At 43.5% G+C, this 16,276-nt stretch overlaps 2 protein-coding genes across 7 annotated transcripts in view; one reads left to right on the top strand and one right to left on the bottom strand.

Annotated features, from left to right (window-relative positions):
- LAMP1 (lysosomal associated membrane protein 1) overlaps positions 1 to 16,276 on the bottom strand; it is a 32,973-nt gene that overhangs the window by 8,071 nt on the left and 8,626 nt on the right. The window contains exons 2-4 of the mRNA XM_048855857.2: positions 6,911 to 7,029; positions 3,149 to 3,368; positions 2,867 to 3,025 (exon numbers count right to left, since the gene is read on the bottom strand). Coding sequence (XP_048711814.2) covers positions 2,867 to 3,025; positions 3,149 to 3,368; positions 6,911 to 7,029 — 498 coding nt within the window. The remainder of the gene's footprint in view (positions 1 to 2,866; positions 3,026 to 3,148; positions 3,369 to 6,910; positions 7,030 to 16,276) is intronic.
- GRTP1 (growth hormone regulated TBC protein 1) overlaps positions 1 to 16,276 on the top strand; it is a 90,258-nt gene that overhangs the window by 69,284 nt on the left and 4,698 nt on the right. Inside the window, exon 9 of one of the 6 annotated variants that reach the window (XR_012669099.1) lies at positions 5,129 to 5,221. The exons of the other annotated variants lie outside the window; for them this stretch is intronic. The gene's annotated coding sequence lies outside the window, so the exon portion shown is untranslated. Of the gene's footprint in view, positions 1 to 5,128; positions 5,222 to 16,276 lie in introns of those variants that run through there. 6 annotated transcript variants of the gene reach the window in all.

The raw sequence follows: 16,276 nt of genomic DNA, 5'->3' as shown, positions 1-16,276 counted from the left end.
CTCCACATGGCTCCTGGAAGCCACAGCATGGCCCCGCTCCGGCTCCTATGTGCACCAGTGGCCCCCTGGGAGCTCCAATGAGAGCTGTAGGAGCTGTGCCTGCGGATGGGGCAGCATGCAGAGCTGCCTGGCCGCACCTCCACATAGGAACCAGAGAAGGGACACACCACTGCTTCCAAGAGCCACTTGAGGTAAGTGTAGCTCAGAGCCTGCATCCCTGAGCCTCTCCCCACACCCCAACCCCCTACTCCAGCCTTGATCCCCCACCCACTCTCCAAACCCCTCAATCCCAGCCCAGAGCACCCTCCCCCATCCCAAACCTCTCATCCCCAGTCTCACCCCAGAGCCTGCAACCCCAACCAGAACCTGCATACCTTCCCACACCCCTGATCCCCCTCCCAGCCCGGAGCACCCTCCTGCACCCCAAACCTCTCATCCCCAGCCCCACCCCAGAGCCCGCACCCCAAACCCAATTTTGTGAGCGATGATGATCCACCATACAATTTCTATTCCCCAAGGTGGCCCTCGGGCCAAAAAGTTTGCCCACCCCGATCTAGCTTCTTATGGAGCTTGTTCACAGGCTGCTCTGCATTGCTTCTTCTAATGGTTGTCCAAAATACACCTTGGCCCCCTAGCACAGGCACAGCCTGTGAGGTTCATTCCCTCGGTCAATTCCTAATCAGACCTGCTTGCATTAGTAGCCACCCCCCGCCACTTCTCTGAAGGGAACAATTTTTGTTTTATGCACTTTCAGCTTGCTGGCCTCGCTTGTTATTGTCCAGTTCAAAGCCAGGATCCAGGTGGTAAATGGGAAGGAAAAGTTGTCATAGGGGAGCAGTGACCCCGCAGACTCCCCATCCCTATTGTTTGCCAAGAGATGCCAGGGGTCTCCTAACACAAGTTCCTGACTTGTTTTAGCAACTCTTCACCCAAGGCCCTTGCATTCTGCTCCTTTTCTAAACCAGCCACGCAAGTCAGGGAAAGGAAATCCCTGTAGTATAGGACCCTAAGCTTTGAGCCATGATTATGTCCCACTCCAAGAACACTACCCTTAAAAATAGTAAATGTGACACTTTAATGTGGATAAAAGAGACCACGCAGCAAACACTGTAGTGCAGATCTGGCTGCTGTGTCTGAGGAACCACTCGTAGAGTTTAGTCTCCATGCTATGTATGTAGTTTTTGGTTACTTAACTCCTTAGCAGTGGTTTTAAACAAACATGCTGCACAATTCCGGTCTCCAGAAGTTTTATTGTGGGCTGCAGGTCAAGAAGGGTTGTACTTAAACTTCAAGCTAATTAAACCCTCAAAGCACACACAGTAACACAGAGCCCCATATGTTCTTTGGCATCTCCTGCCCATTTCAGGGTAAGGTGTGCCAAGGAGCTTACATCCCAGTGGGAGACCGGACCAGCCTGCTTTTCCAGTCCACAGTGGACTTGGTGTTGATGCTGCATGGAAGCCCTGTTTGGCTCTGCTCTCTGAGCTAACACCCTGGCCTATGAGATCATTCCCCCGTCTGAGCTTAAGGACAAGCCAGAGCGCTATTCAGTGGGTTTACATGGTGCCACACAGAAGATCTTCCTATAGTTACTGCAGCTACACAGCCCTATATATTGAGGCCTTTAGTATGTTTGGGGAAATTGATTAGCTTGTGTATCGCAGTAGAAGGAAGGATCCCATCTGCAAGTGGGAATAAGTCCCAAATACAGTACAGATGTGTTATTTTCAGCGATTTATAAAAGATGGTTCCCCATAACAACTAGCCACCTTTTTAAAGCAAGGATGCCAAGTTGTCTGGTCACCAGAGGCCAATATTGAATATGAGCTTGGATCCTTCAGTATCATCTTAGGCCAAGGCAAAAACTGAACAGGTAAACTTCCTGCACATCTATCTTCAGGAAAGTAGGCAATTTGCCACCAGCAGGTAAGAGTCAGGTCTCCCTTTCTGCAGCAGCAGCTCCCACTTCCCCATCTGAAAGAAGAGCCAGGAATATATAACTAAGTAAATCCCAAGACACTCTTGGGAGGGGACCAACAGTGAGAATCTCCAGTCTAACTTGTGACTACACGATCAGAATTGCACACTGACCAGAATGAATACAGGCGTAGCTGAACCAATGAAGAACAGTCTACACTTGTATTTGCACAAGGACAAGCCTCATTCAGCACCCGTTCAGAAATTCCCATTGACCAAAGAGGGCTTTAGAGACAGACATTCGCCAGCCCTGTCACTGCAGACTAGTCTCCTGCACTAGAAAGATGTTGCTGTATGGGGAAGTACAGTCATCTCCCCTCTAAATTCCTTCCCAGTTTTCCATGGACTATGCTGGACCCAGCTGAGGATATCCAGATAGGGAGCGTTCATACTGAAAGCAACAGTAACTTTTTAAATGTAATGTTCATGGAACGTACTCGACAGCTAGAGTGAAATCCAGACCCGACTGAAGAGAGAGAGTTTTGCTATCAACATCCATGGGAGTGGAATTTCACCCTCTTGATGGCTGGTCCTGTTTATCAGGTGCAGAACAGGCAGCAGCCGCCATCACTGCCTCCTATATCGCACCACTAATATGCTTCAGGGACCCTTCTGTAATACTTACGATGTCCAGGCAGATACAATCCTTGGCTTGTACCAAGGCTGCCAATGTGTGCCTGAACTGAAGCCACATGAGTTCACTGTACAGCTGTCAGATGGTGGCTTTCATGTCCAGCCTATGCTGGCACTGAACAGACGTCATCTCGAGGTGAAAGGATATTTCTATTTCTGATTACCTACTCACGCAGGCCTCCACACACCTAGTGGAAACAACAAAGGAGGTTTGCTTGTCTCAGTATATTCTCTCAATAAACCAGGAGATACTTACCATTTCTGCTTAAGGTATGATTCACAAGATATGCTTGAAGCGTAACATTGCTAAGAGTTATGGTCACATTCAACATATTAATCTGGTTGGTACTGAAACATCTATATCTTGTGTCCAAGTCTGCCCGAATATTAGGTTTTTGTGAAACCTCCTTTGTTTCTGTAACAAAAAATTTACAGTTGTGCGACGATTAGTATGTCTCCAGACAACACGGTACAGAAAAATAAAAAAGTGCTATTCCACATGTATAACAACAGAAAGCCAAGAAAATTTTTACTTCACCTCCAGTTGAGTTGGGGAACACCGTTGTATCGGACAAATTGTAAAGGAACATTAGCTTGTCAACGCTGTACAGCTTTGAAGCCTTTGTGAAATTCATTTGTAACAAATGTCCCGCTCCAAATCCAATCGCCAGTACAGGAGCCGATACATTCTCTTTACCACAACTGCTTTTGTTTGCCAGTACTTCAGCATTTTGTGTAAGTGTGAAATTTGCTGCCAACTAAAGTGGGTAAAATCGAGAGTTTTAAATGGGATTAGTAAATGCCTTCCCTACTGTTACTTTTCAGCTATCCTATGCAATTACTCCAGCGCTCACAGCCGGAGTCCATTACCACAGGGTGAACATTCTCAGCATTCAAGTACTTAACCCTCAAAAAATACTTTAGTGTTTGAGGTTTAAAATTTTTTGAATAGCATTTTGCTCCACGAACAATTAAGGAAACAACCCTCCCTTGCCCCCAATCTCCTCCACACTAGCACCATGAGTCGGATTGTACCCAACTTCCTGAACTAAAGAAGCAGAGGTACAGGAACTCAGTGGAAGTTTGGAGAATTTAAGCTTTGTTCTCTGGTGTTTTAAGACCTCTGGGTAACAAGGACTAAATTAAGCAGTACAGCCTGCACAACTCTTGCTGGTCTATGATTCTTACTAATCTTATTTTACTTAACTTCTGAAAAGGAGCAATAGGAGGAGCTATGACAAGGTTTTACATCGGCACTGAAGGCAAAAGCGAACACTGGGAAGTTAACAAGCTGTACTAATATTTCTCAACCTTTTTTGATACCAGGGGCTGGCTTGCTGCCTTCTTAAACGGTCAGGGAGATCTTAGGGCCTGGTGCCAATCCATGGACCAGTCATTGAGAAACACCGTGTAGTTGATCTTTTATAAGGACCAGTTGGCTTGAGTTAAGAAAGCAGCTTCCTTTGAATGTTAGTGTATGCCAGACTTAACCCGGGTGCAATTTTGAAATAGTTCAGAATGTTAGGGCCCTCCACAGCTCACTCCTCATACATGCCATAAAGGGGAATCTTGCTAGGCCAGAGCTTGACATTCGAAAGTACTGTCTACTAATAAGGCATGAAGCTCGAGAGATTACAGATTGATAGGGAAGCTAGCTGCTCAAAAGGGCACTTATACACATGTATAAGCAGACATTTGGCTCCATCTTGTCTGTGCTCACCACTTCCCTAGAATATAATGAAACTTGTAAGGAAGAGCATTCACACAACAGGAAGTCATCTCCAGTTTTACTTTCATTCTCTCTTCTGTTTCTTTCAACCATATCGCACAATCCAGTAATTTCTGCCCATTGTGCAGTTCTCTCTTCCCTTACTAGGGATGTCATTTTGCATTCCTCCTCAAAGTGTATGCCTAGAGATTTATCTACTCTCACCTTTTAACTCTTTTCCAGACTGATTAAGTGGCAACCAACAGGCAGCCCAAACATAGACATCCTGCCAATCAGCATAAGGATTCCCTTTTAGTTTTCAGTGCTGAAGTATACAGCACTTCCCAGTTCTCTTCTCTCTCCTGTGGCATGTGCAATTTATTCAATTGAATGATTGAGAAAGATTTTTAGCATGATTCCTAGCCTTAGGATATTCAGTGAATTTGGGGCGATATCCTGGAAGGCAAGTAGAGAAGGGCAGACAAGATCTTACCCATTATACACCTCTACAACTTGCAACAGCAGTACCAAGGATTACAACTTTAACTGCCGTGGTTTTAAAAGATGTTGTGTTTAAAATGGACTTGGATTTAATGGACTATTTATTGCTATGGAGATTTTATTAGACTGTTTTCTCTATAAAAATTAAATAATTCAAGATCTGAACTTCTATATATCACTTTATCTGGCATGATCATTGCAGCACCTTAGGAATAATTATTTTGTTAGTGTAAAATCTGGATCAAGTCAAGTGAAGCACAAAGTAACAGCAGTTCATTTGTAGACAAGTTAACTATCTTTCAATTCTAGAACTAAAGCAACATTTCAAATAAAGTACACTGGAATGTATGAAGAATGTGGACAACAGACTTTGAACCAACAAACTCCTCACTGAGACTGCTGAAGACTTTTTTGTAGAAGTCATGCAAAAAGGTTTTAAATTGCTAAAGCTACCTACTCTCAGCTTTAGGGATGGTATATTTATGAGACAGATATGAACTAAGCTAAGGTATAGTATGCTCGAAGGTGAGTGTTCCAAGTTTCAGAAGAAGGGAAGCAAAACAATCTTACAGAAACACAGTTTGCAGCTGCTTCTGAAGAGCTCTTCATTTCAACTGAAATAAGCAGATTCAATTGGCAGCGCTGTACTGAAACTGGCATAATGCAGACAATGCAGTGTTATAGATGTTGCTTTATATATGGAAAAAACTGGCTTGGGCAATAGTTCCTTTCCTCTGTAAAATGCTTTGAGAGCTCCTAAGATATAAGGGCTAAAGTAGGTATCATCCCCATTTTACGGATGAGGACACTAAGGCACAGAGGCAAAAATTATTTGAAGGCCACAGCAGATCAGTAGCAGAGCAGAGCCAATAGAACCCAGGTCTGAACTCCCCACCCAGTGCCCTGTCCACTGGACCTAGGGCTGTCACCTCTGAGATACAAAAAACAGACATCCGGGATGATCCTGAGCCCCTAAGACTAGACAGCTTGCAGTGTACACTAAGCATCTTTACAGATTTCCTGGGACGGATACCAAAAAAGGGACAATGCTGGGAAAACCTGGCTAGGTGGTAACTCTAGCTGTATCATGCGGTCTCCAAAGGAAGACCACCACCACATCTGAACACTAAAAGCAGTAGAAATTAAAATATTCAAATGGGTATTTAATGAGCACATATCATTTGTTGACCTAATAACTGAGCTACAAACTGGATAGGCAAACCTAACAGCTTCAGCAATTGCCCCAATACACTGGAGCTCTCATAAAAAAAAAGAAACAAACAGACTCAAGTAGAGTCCAGCTATACAACTGGCAGACAGACATCTAGAGAATTCTCCTGAAGCGGTCCATAGGATCTAAAATTTTTCTTGGCATAACAGTGGATTAAGTGCATACACAAAGCAAGAGAATCACAGTATGAAGGGCATGCTGTCCACTGAACTGAAGGTCACAATTTAAGAAAGGAGCCAGCAGCAATATCTGCAGGATTTGAGAGACTGTCTACACAGAGGTAAGGCAAACTAAGCGTTGCTGCTCATGGTTAGTGCAGTGGTCCCCCAACTGCACCCCCACCCTGCCCTTATCCCTGTCCATGCCCCCGCCCAGAAGCCGGGTCTGGGACCAGAGCTGGGCAGTGCCGGTGGGGTCTAGCCTGGGCCCTGCTGCATTCCCCCCCTCCCCTGAACATTCCTCCACACCCCTAGAGGGGCATGCCCCACAGTTTGGGGACCACTGGTCTAGTGTATGATGTAATCTGAAGTATTAAATGCACCCTTCAGCAGCAGCAAAATATAACAATTTCTAGTATCGATGTTAGGACCCCAAATTGACAAATTAAATCACCCAAGTTCATGCAGCATCTGGCAGTCTTCATACTATTAGTTCTTCCCAAAGTCTACTCAGGAAATAAAGTGTCAGAGAGCCATTATTCCAGAAGCCAGGAGAAATAAAAGATTTAAAGAGCATTGTTTGCGCAAGCAGCTTTTCTGGCTTAATGTCTGATCTAACTCCTAACAGAACCCACCTGCACCAACATCAGTCTGCCTGTTTAAAATGCAAATTAGAAGTAAACATTGAGCTACTGCTCCTACCTGTTGACTGCTCTTGGTGGTGTATTCCACTGAGAAGGACACTGACAGATTAGCTATTATGCAGACTTTACCACTCTGATCTTTCACTTCAAATGCTGAAGAGGACATCTGTAAAAACACTGTTAAGAGTGGCAAGTTAGTTTCAAACGAAGTGCTACTTGAAGAAACAATAGGCTATGTCAACAAAACTTGTGTCACTCAAGGTTTTGAAAGTTACACCAACATAAGCGCTCGGGAGTGGAACAATGTCGCTCATGTGCACATCGCTACATCAGTGGGAGAGCCCCTCCCGCAGACACGGCTCCTGCCGCTTGTGGAGGTGGTAGTTTTAGGCTGATGGGCCCGTCAGCATAGAGCACCTTCACCACATGCTTCAACAGCACAGCTGCATTGGCTGCGCGACTGCAGCACTGTATGTATATAGACATACCCATACAGTGCTCACTTTAGACCCCAAGAGAAAGGCCAGCACATACAATCTCCAGCTAGTGCAAGAAAAGCTTTAGATAAAAGTCTTGAAGTGACAAGGTACGGTCCGGAGAGTCTATGATGAAAACAGTTTAATCTCTATCTGCAGAGAGATCTGTGGGTGTGTCCTGAAGACACTAGTTAGTACTTCTGTACTTTCAGGGGAAGAAAATACTTTAAATTAGGGCCGTTGATTAATCGCAGTTAACTCATGCGATTAACTCAAAAAAATTAATCATGATAAATCGCAATTTTAATTGTGCTGTTAATAGAATACCAATTGAAATTAAATGTTTTTGGATGTTTTTCTACATTTTGAAATATATTGATTTCAATTACAACACAGAATACAAAGTGTACAGTGCTCACTTTATATTACTTTTGATTACAAATATTTGCATTGTAAAAATGACAAAAGAAATAGTATTTTTCAATTAACCTCATACAAATACTGTAGTGCAATCTCTTTATCGTGAAAGTCCAACCTACAAATGTAGATTTTTGTTACATAACTGCAAACATCAACAAAAAGTAAAACTTTAGAGACTACAAGTCCACACAGTCCTACTTCTTGTTTTTCTTAGCAAATGGCTTAACAAGTTTCTTTACATTTATGGGAAATAATGCTGCCCTCTTCTTATTTACGTCACCTGAAAGTGAGAACAGGTATTCACATGGCACTTCCGTAGCCAGCATTGCAAGGTATTTACGTGCCAGATATGCTATGCCGCTAAACATTCATATGCCGCTTCAACCACCATTCCAGAGGACATGCTTCCATGCTGATGATGCTTGTTTAAAAACATGCGTTAATTAAATTTGTGACTCAGCTCCTTGGAGAATTGCACGTCTCCTGCTCTATGGTTTTACCTGCATTCTGCCGTGTAGTGTGTGTTATGGTAGTCTAGGATGAGAACCCAGCACGTTTGATTTAAGAACACTTACACAGCAGATTTGACAAAACACAAAGGCAGCTTGAATATCAGATTTCTAAAGCTGGCTACAGCACTCAACCCAAGGTTTAAGAATCTGAAGTGCCCTCCAAAATCTGAGAGGGATGAGTGTGGAGCATTCAGAAGTCTTAAAAGAGCAACACTCTGATGCGGAAACTACAGAACCCGAACCACCAAAAAAGAAAATCAACCATCTGCTGGTGGCATCTGACTCAAATGATGAAAATGAACATGCATCTATCCACTCTGCTTTGGATCGTTGTTCAGCAGAACCTGTCATCAGCATGGATGCATATCCTCTGGAATGGTGGTTGAAGCATGAAGGGACATATGAATCTTTAGCGCATCTGGCATGTAAACATCTTGCAATACAGGCTACAACAATGTCATACAAATGCCTGTTTTCACTTTCAGCAGCATTATCTCCTGCAAATGCAAAACAAATTATTTGTCTGAGCGATTGGCTGAACAAGAAATAGGACTGGGCGGACTTGCAGGCTCTAAAGTTTTATATTGAATTCAAAAATAAAACAGTGTTTTGTTTTATACAATTCTACATTTGTAAGTTCAACTTTCATGATAAAGAGATTACACTACAGTACTTGTATTAGGTGAATTGAAAAATAATATTTATTTTGCTGTTTTACAGTGCTAATACTTATAATCAATAATATAAAGTGAGCACTGTACACTTGGTATTCTGTGTTGTAACTGAAATCAATATATTTGAAAATGTAGAAAACATACCATTTATTTAAAGAAATGGTATTCTATTGTTTAACTGTGCGATTAATCGCATAATTAATGACGATTAATTTTTTTAATCACTTGACAGCCCTACTTTAAATCTTCCATGTGGAAGCCATCTCTCCCATTATCTTAGTACAGAATGCCTTTTTAAGCTACCAATGGTCAGTTTCCCATTCCACTGCCTTTAGTAGTGGAAACAAATATTTTTCCCAATACATGTCAGTCTGGCCCTCACCTGGAGCACTGGAGCAGCTGACACACACAAAAGTCAGTGCTAAAATGGGTAAGAGTTGTTGGTTAGTTAGTAAAAGGGCAGGAGGATAGGAATGACACCTGCCTTCCCCCACACTACTCATGAAGAATCCTCTCATTCTCAATTTACCAACCCAGAAGCCCTTGACAAAAAACAATCTGTCACTCTCCTTCCCTTCCCCATACATGATGGGAAAGAGTTGTGGGGATAAAGCCAGGCACCTACACACAGCCAAGCAGCAATCTGATTCCATCTCACCAGTATGACTATTTTGCAAGTGTCATCAACATGACTTGGCACACAGTCAGGATTAGCAGGGTGAAGGACACTGTTTAGTTGCCTTTTGATCACACCGAATATTGATAGTTTTTGTAAGCTGTGTTTATATTTCAGGATCTTCATTATTCCATGATTCCACAATCAGGGTTCATCACAAAACACACACTTTGAGGTAGTACCTAAACCTTTGTGATTTTGACAGTAGCACTGCACTGGGCTCACATTTTACTCCTGGGGGAATTCGGAACCTAAAAAATTTAAAAATTCTGTGCGTGTTTTAAAATTCTGCATATTTTGTCAAAACACTACCAAAATAATTGAAACTGGCACGATTACATAACTTATTTCAAAATATCTGTCAGCAACTATGTCTAACAATATAGACAAAAAAATTCCTCCAGGAGTAGAGCATTAAAGAAATCTGTTTCTCTGCCTCCTCCCCCTCAGAGCCCCATGGGGGGGGGGCAGGCACATACCTGTACCCCCTAACCCCCAGCCCAGACACTTGTACCTCCTCCTACCCCAGAGCCCAGCTGCAGGGCCCACCACAGTCTAGACACTCACACCCTGTACCCCCCAGAGCCTAGACACCCACACCCCCTCCCCACCACAGCCCAACTGTGGGGATTACCCCCCCATGCCCCTTCCTCCCCCAAAGCACTGCCACCAGGCCTCCCCCTGCCCAGAAACCTGCACCCCATATCCCCCAGAGCCCATCCACGGGGCCTCCCTCAGGCTAGTCACCCACACCGCCTAACCCCCAGGGATCCACAGGGAGAAACAGCCCGATGCTGTGTCCTGGGTTTGTACTAAGTTTCCTGCATGCTGCCTCCTTCCTTCAGGGCAGGCAAGGAACTACAGCTCCCAGGAACCCTCCAGCTGTGTCTTCTATTTGCGAGCTGGGTCCAGCAGCCCCTAGTGGCGGCCAGCAGCTCTGTAGCCCTTTTCGGTGGGAGAAAAAGGAAATTCTGCATCCACAATATTAATTTCTGCACAAATTCTGTATACACAGTGGCACAGAATTTCCTCAGGAGTAACATTTGCAACATTATCTCCCCAACATTGCGGATATTCTGAAATGGATGCAGCCCTTAACACTGAAGCCAGACGACCAATTAACTAGTCAACTGCTGACTGTAGCAGAAACATCCAGCAAGTGGGCTTGTTCATAATTTTGGGGTGTGGCCAGATGTTTCTATGAAAGAAGTCAGAGTGAGGCATATGAATTCCAGCTTCAGAGTTTTAGTCACTTCTGACCCAGTCAACACGGAATCCATTGCCTCCCCCAGTATCAAAAGCTTCCTGGGTACCAAAAAACTAAACTGCTTCCTCACTTTCCTAAATACCAAAAGAGCCAGCTATCCAAATCCAGCTTTCCCTAATAGCCAGGATGCAGGTTTGTGCACCAGATTTTTTTCTCCTCATAGTTAAGCGTGTTGAAAAGCTGGGGGCTGCTTCAAATAAGCTGACTAAAAACCAGGAATACTGGATTGTTTCCACACTTGAATTAAAAAGCTTCCATTAAAAAAAAAATTGGAATCTGTCAGATATTTCAGTTTTCTACACGGGAGTGCTAAAAGAGAGCAAGGAGTCTTGCCACAGGATTTAGGTCCAGCTTGCTAGAGAGTACCCAGGGTTTTATCATATTAAAAGCCAGATCCTTAGCTGGTAGAATTCAGGGCAGCTCTGCAGCTGGTTGAGAAGTGCCAATTTTTCCATAGGATTGTGTGTGTGTCTTTACAGGGAACTTTGGGGGAGAAACATTTTTCCAATGAAAGCCATAACCAGGGACTATTTGATTTTCATAAACATTTTTTTTGGCTCCCAAAAACTAGGAGTTTTTAAACCAATGAACATTCAGTTTTTCAATAAAATCAGGAAGATTTGACCAAATTGGAGGCTTTTCCATGAAAGTTTTAGTCAAAAAGCTGCATTTTTGGGGAAAAAGTTGACCAATTCTATGTGGCTCCATTAAACACTCTGAAACAGCTCAGGTTTACATTAGCCGAGGATCCAGCACTATATTTAAATTATGCCTCAGGTTGCCCATCTGTAAAACAGGGATACTGGGGTTTGCCCATACTTGGAAAGGGCTTTGAAAGCTACAAATGAAAAGAGTGAAGAATTATGGGTTGACAATCTACAGTATATTTAGGTGCCACTGAGATGCAGTCAGACTGCTGGAATTCTAGCCTTTAAACAAACATGATGCTATTAGAATTAAGATCAGGTGGCACAGAAACAGAAGCCAGCAGTGGAAAGCAATGGGGTTTGATATGAGATTGCAGGGAGAGAGAAGGCTTGGCACACTGGAAGGATGTCACTCCAGGCCAAAGGAGAGCAATGTGAAGAGAGGCATGAATGTCAGAGTTGGAGATGAAGGAAGCAACAATGAAAGGAGAGAGCCCCAAAAGGTGAAAGTTCAAAACCAAGAGTGGAAGATGAGACAGGAGTGGAACCTTAGCAAAGATGAGGATACTGATCTTTAAGCAAAGAGGAATGAGAGGCCAAAAGGAGGCGGCTCAACTGCTAAAAAGTGGCAAGAGGATTGTTTTAGTTGCTAGGTGATGTCAAGGTAGGAGGAGAAAGTTGCAGGAGAAGAGCAGTTTACTGTAGCCCCTGTAAGAGTTCATGCCATGGCATGAATCAGCATTTTAACCAGTGAGAACCCACGGGAAGTGTTAGGAAGTGACTAGATTTACTGAGAGGGAAAGAGTAACTACAGCATTACGAGACTGACAGAAGACAGTGGAGTTATCGATGAAGTGAGGAGTCGAGCTAATTTAGGAGGGAAAGTACAGTTCAGCTTTTGTTGGGTTTAATTTAGGGAATTAACAGGACATCCAGAAGGATATGCAAGCATAGACATGGGGAAGAAGTCAGAAGTAGGTTGAGGGTAGACAGCGTAAGCTCAAGACTATGGGAGCTGATTAGGTCATTGAAGGGGCAGAGTGATGTATAAGATGATCAGTGGCAGGGGAACACAAAACATGCCAAAAGGACAAGTCAGAAAGGAGGGGAGTTAGGAAAAAACAAACAGTCAAGGAAACCAAAATAAGGCAGCCTCAAGCCCCTTGAGTCTGCAAGGAAGAAGCTGTTTGTGGATTTTGTGGGGACAGTTTCAGTACAGATTGTAACGGCTTCGAACATGAGACAGTCTCAGCCCATCTACAAGATGTAAGAGAATTTATAAACTGTCAGAATGCCAAAGAAGGGACCGTACATCCACACCCACACCAATGTACTACAATGAGTCAGTGCTAGGAAGAAGTTCTATTATAGAACTGAGCCTTACTTAACGTATCTCATTAAGGAATACTATACAATTACAACACTGCTTGTGCTTACTGTAGTACAGGCTAATTCAGCAGACCTTTATTTTTTCCTGTTTACTTTAAGCAATTGGTGATGTGACCTTCTGACTGTCAGTTTAATAGCTGACACCTCCAAATAAGACTGCTGCAATTTGTAACTAATAGAGCATTGGTTCCATAAAGTTGGTGGTTACTTTCAGGGTATATAATTAAATAGCTCTAGAGACTAGTGCTTAAGAGAAACCTTATCACTATCACAGAAAGCAAAGAGAGGCCAGTGATTTCCATGGGAAATATTTTTCATTGCACCGCTACTACTGTACAGAGCAAGGTGGATAACAGCTTTGAGAAATGTAAAATGAATTCAAAGACATTGTAATTTTAAAGACTGATTTACACCACAGCTAGATAAATACAATACTCAAGAAATTGTAACTTAATGCAGGTAAACATGCAAGTGATAAATATGAATGATTTTCTGAAGGCCCAGTTGTGAATCTTTACCTGTTGACCAGTTGCCTATCTGAATAAAGCAGTACAACTTATATTTCTACCTGAAGTCTTTGTTTCCATGTGTATGTTGAATCTCTTACTAAAGGAGCCTTTATTTCCAGAACTGCCTTTGTTATGCTATGACTCCAAGTTAACACAATGGTGGAGTATTATGTTACTAGTTACCATTTCAGTTCCCTGTTAAATACAAAATAATCACGTGGAGACACACAGACCACCAGGCAATTCACTAGGAGAAACAATATTAGTTGTGTAACTTCTCACTGCTAAGTATCTTTCCCTTGATGCTAAAACAGAATGTCAGGATTGCCCTTTTCTCCACCCTCAGAGAAAGCTTCAAATATTACAACCTTTTATAGATGTAAGTAACACAGGATTTACCCTTCCAGATTGGGTGCACTAAATTCAATATCCTGCCTCTGACAGAGAACAGGTTTTTTAAGTGAGAAAAAAAAACTAGTGTTTAGCGCTTACGGAAACTGAAATGTTTGTTGAAACATGTTTTCAGTTGTTTACAGTGTATGCCATAGGTAGTCAATTATTTTTTGTCATGGTCCGGACTCCAGACGGTCAAGGATCGGACTCCGGAGAAAATAATTAAATAAAAAGATTCCAGGGTCAGTTCAAAAGTATCTTGATGTCTGGATCGTGTATCTGTGCCCAAAGAAAACTGTCCAGATTGCTGCCTGCAGGAGTTAATGATTTACTCTGCTGCTGCAGTTTCATTATTAAGGTTGTTCCATGATTCTAGAGATCTCAAGCCAGCAGATTAGTTTTTAAAAAAAGAACTAGAGTTCATGATATGTAGTTTTGTTTATCTTGAATTCACATAGTCTGCGCAGCTGGGGTTTCCCCCTAGTAGTTTTATGCTTTTGGTGGGGGAGGAAGGGGATTAGCCACCAGAATCCACCTCAACTCAAAACTCACATTGTAATCTGTTTCACTACAGTATGAAAGTCCTGTTACAGGTGTCACTTAAGGTCTTTATGCTATGGAAAAAGGCATTATTTCAGAGTAGCGTAGCTAAACATTGCCAGAATACTATGACCTTGCAATGGTTCAGCATGCCATAACCATAAACCCAGTCTGTGTGCAAATGAAGGCACTGCACACACAATACTTGCCACAACACAACCTGTGCAAGTTGGTGTCTGTCCTATAACTTCTGTACAGCTCTCTGGAGCTGGTGGATAATTAGCAGTATGTTATTTGGATCTGTTAACATTTGTTTTCCACCGTGCAAGAGCTGTGTATGCAGATACTATGGCTTGAGCATAGCAGGAAGTACCCTGCACCTTCTGCCAGACAGACTGTGGTCCATCAGCATATCCCCAAGTGGTGTGGTGCTTACTGGTAGAACAGTGCTCCAAGGAGATGAGGAATTTGGTTTGATTTTTGTCTAAATATTTCAGGTGTTTGTCTGTCTTATTGTACTTCTGGTTGTGGGTTAGAGCCTGCAACCCACAGTCACTTCAATGGCTGACTAGAGCCTGCAGCCTAAGGCCCTGTTTTACAGCTGAATTAACAGCTTCTTTAACGTTTCCTCCTACATCCAGACAGGGGAGTGGTCCAGACCAGAGTTGAGAGAAGAGCTCCTGCTAGAGGAATTCATTCCAGGTCCTCCAAATCCCTCCCCCTGTAATAGCATCCCAGGGGCACATCCAGTACAAGCCCTTTGTTAGAGGATTGAGGAGAGAGAAGAGAGCTATGTGAGAGAACAGCAGTACCTGGATCATGGGACATCAAACAGCAAGGTTTATTTTAAGCAGGTGTTTAATGTGCATTTGTTAACTCTCCTGTTTCTCAGGAGATGAGAACAGCACAGTTCCCGGTTAGGTTTGATGTTTTCTGACATGTATGTTAGAATCAATACAAGCATACATGAAGTTATGAGTCTAACTCTCCCCACCTTTTTTTGGGGGGGGGTGGGCTGGGGTGGGGGAGGAGAACACAAGAAGGACAGCAGGGAACAGCAACGGTAGAGCCAAGAGTAGACCAACGTCGACTGCCTTCGGACCCAATTAGAACCGGGAGTGGGAGGGAGAGACCAGCTGCACCGGTGCAGCTGCAACACCTGTTCCAGTCATAGAATCATAGAATATCAGGGTTGGAAGGGACCCCTGAAGGTCATCTAGTCCAACCCCCTGCTCGAAGCAGGACCAATTCCCAGTTAAATCATCCCAGCCAGGGCTTTGTCAAGCCTGACCTTAAAAACCTCTAAAGGAAGGAGATTCTACCACCTCCCTAGGTAACGCATTCCAGTGTTTCACCACCCTCTTAGTGAAAAAGTTTTTCCTAATATCCAATCTAAACCTCCCCCACTGCAACTTGAGACCATTACTCCTCGTTCTGTCATCTGCTACCATTGAGAACAGTCTAGAGCCATCCTCTTTGGAACCCCCTTTCAGGTAGTTGAAAGGAGCTATCAAATCCCCCCTCATTCTTCTCTTCTGCAGGCTAAACAATCCCAGCTCCCTCAGCCTCTCCTCATAAGTCATGTGTTCTAGACCCCTAATCATTTTTGTTGCCCTCCGCTGGACCCTCTCCAATTTATCCACATCTTTCTTGTAGCGTGGGGCCCAAAACTGGACACTGTACTCCAGATGAGGCCTCACCAATGTCGAATAGAGGGGAACGATCACGTCCCTCGATCTGCTCGCTATGCCCCTACTTATACATCCCAAAATGCCATTGGCCTTCTTGCCAACAAGGGCACACTGCTGACTCATATCCAGCTTCTCGCCCACTGTCACCCCTAGGTCCTTTTCTGCAGAACTGCTGCCTAGCCATTAGGTCCCTAGTCTGTAGCGGTGCATTGGATTCTTCCATCCTAAGT

This window comes from Caretta caretta, chromosome 1 (assembly GCF_965140235.1).
Source record: "Caretta caretta isolate rCarCar2 chromosome 1, rCarCar1.hap1, whole genome shotgun sequence".
In the NCBI taxonomy this organism is placed as follows: Eukaryota; Metazoa; Chordata; order Testudines; family Cheloniidae; genus Caretta; species Caretta caretta.
Note: the sequence above shows the minus strand (reverse complement) of the source record. Positions and strands in the feature narration are given on the sequence as shown.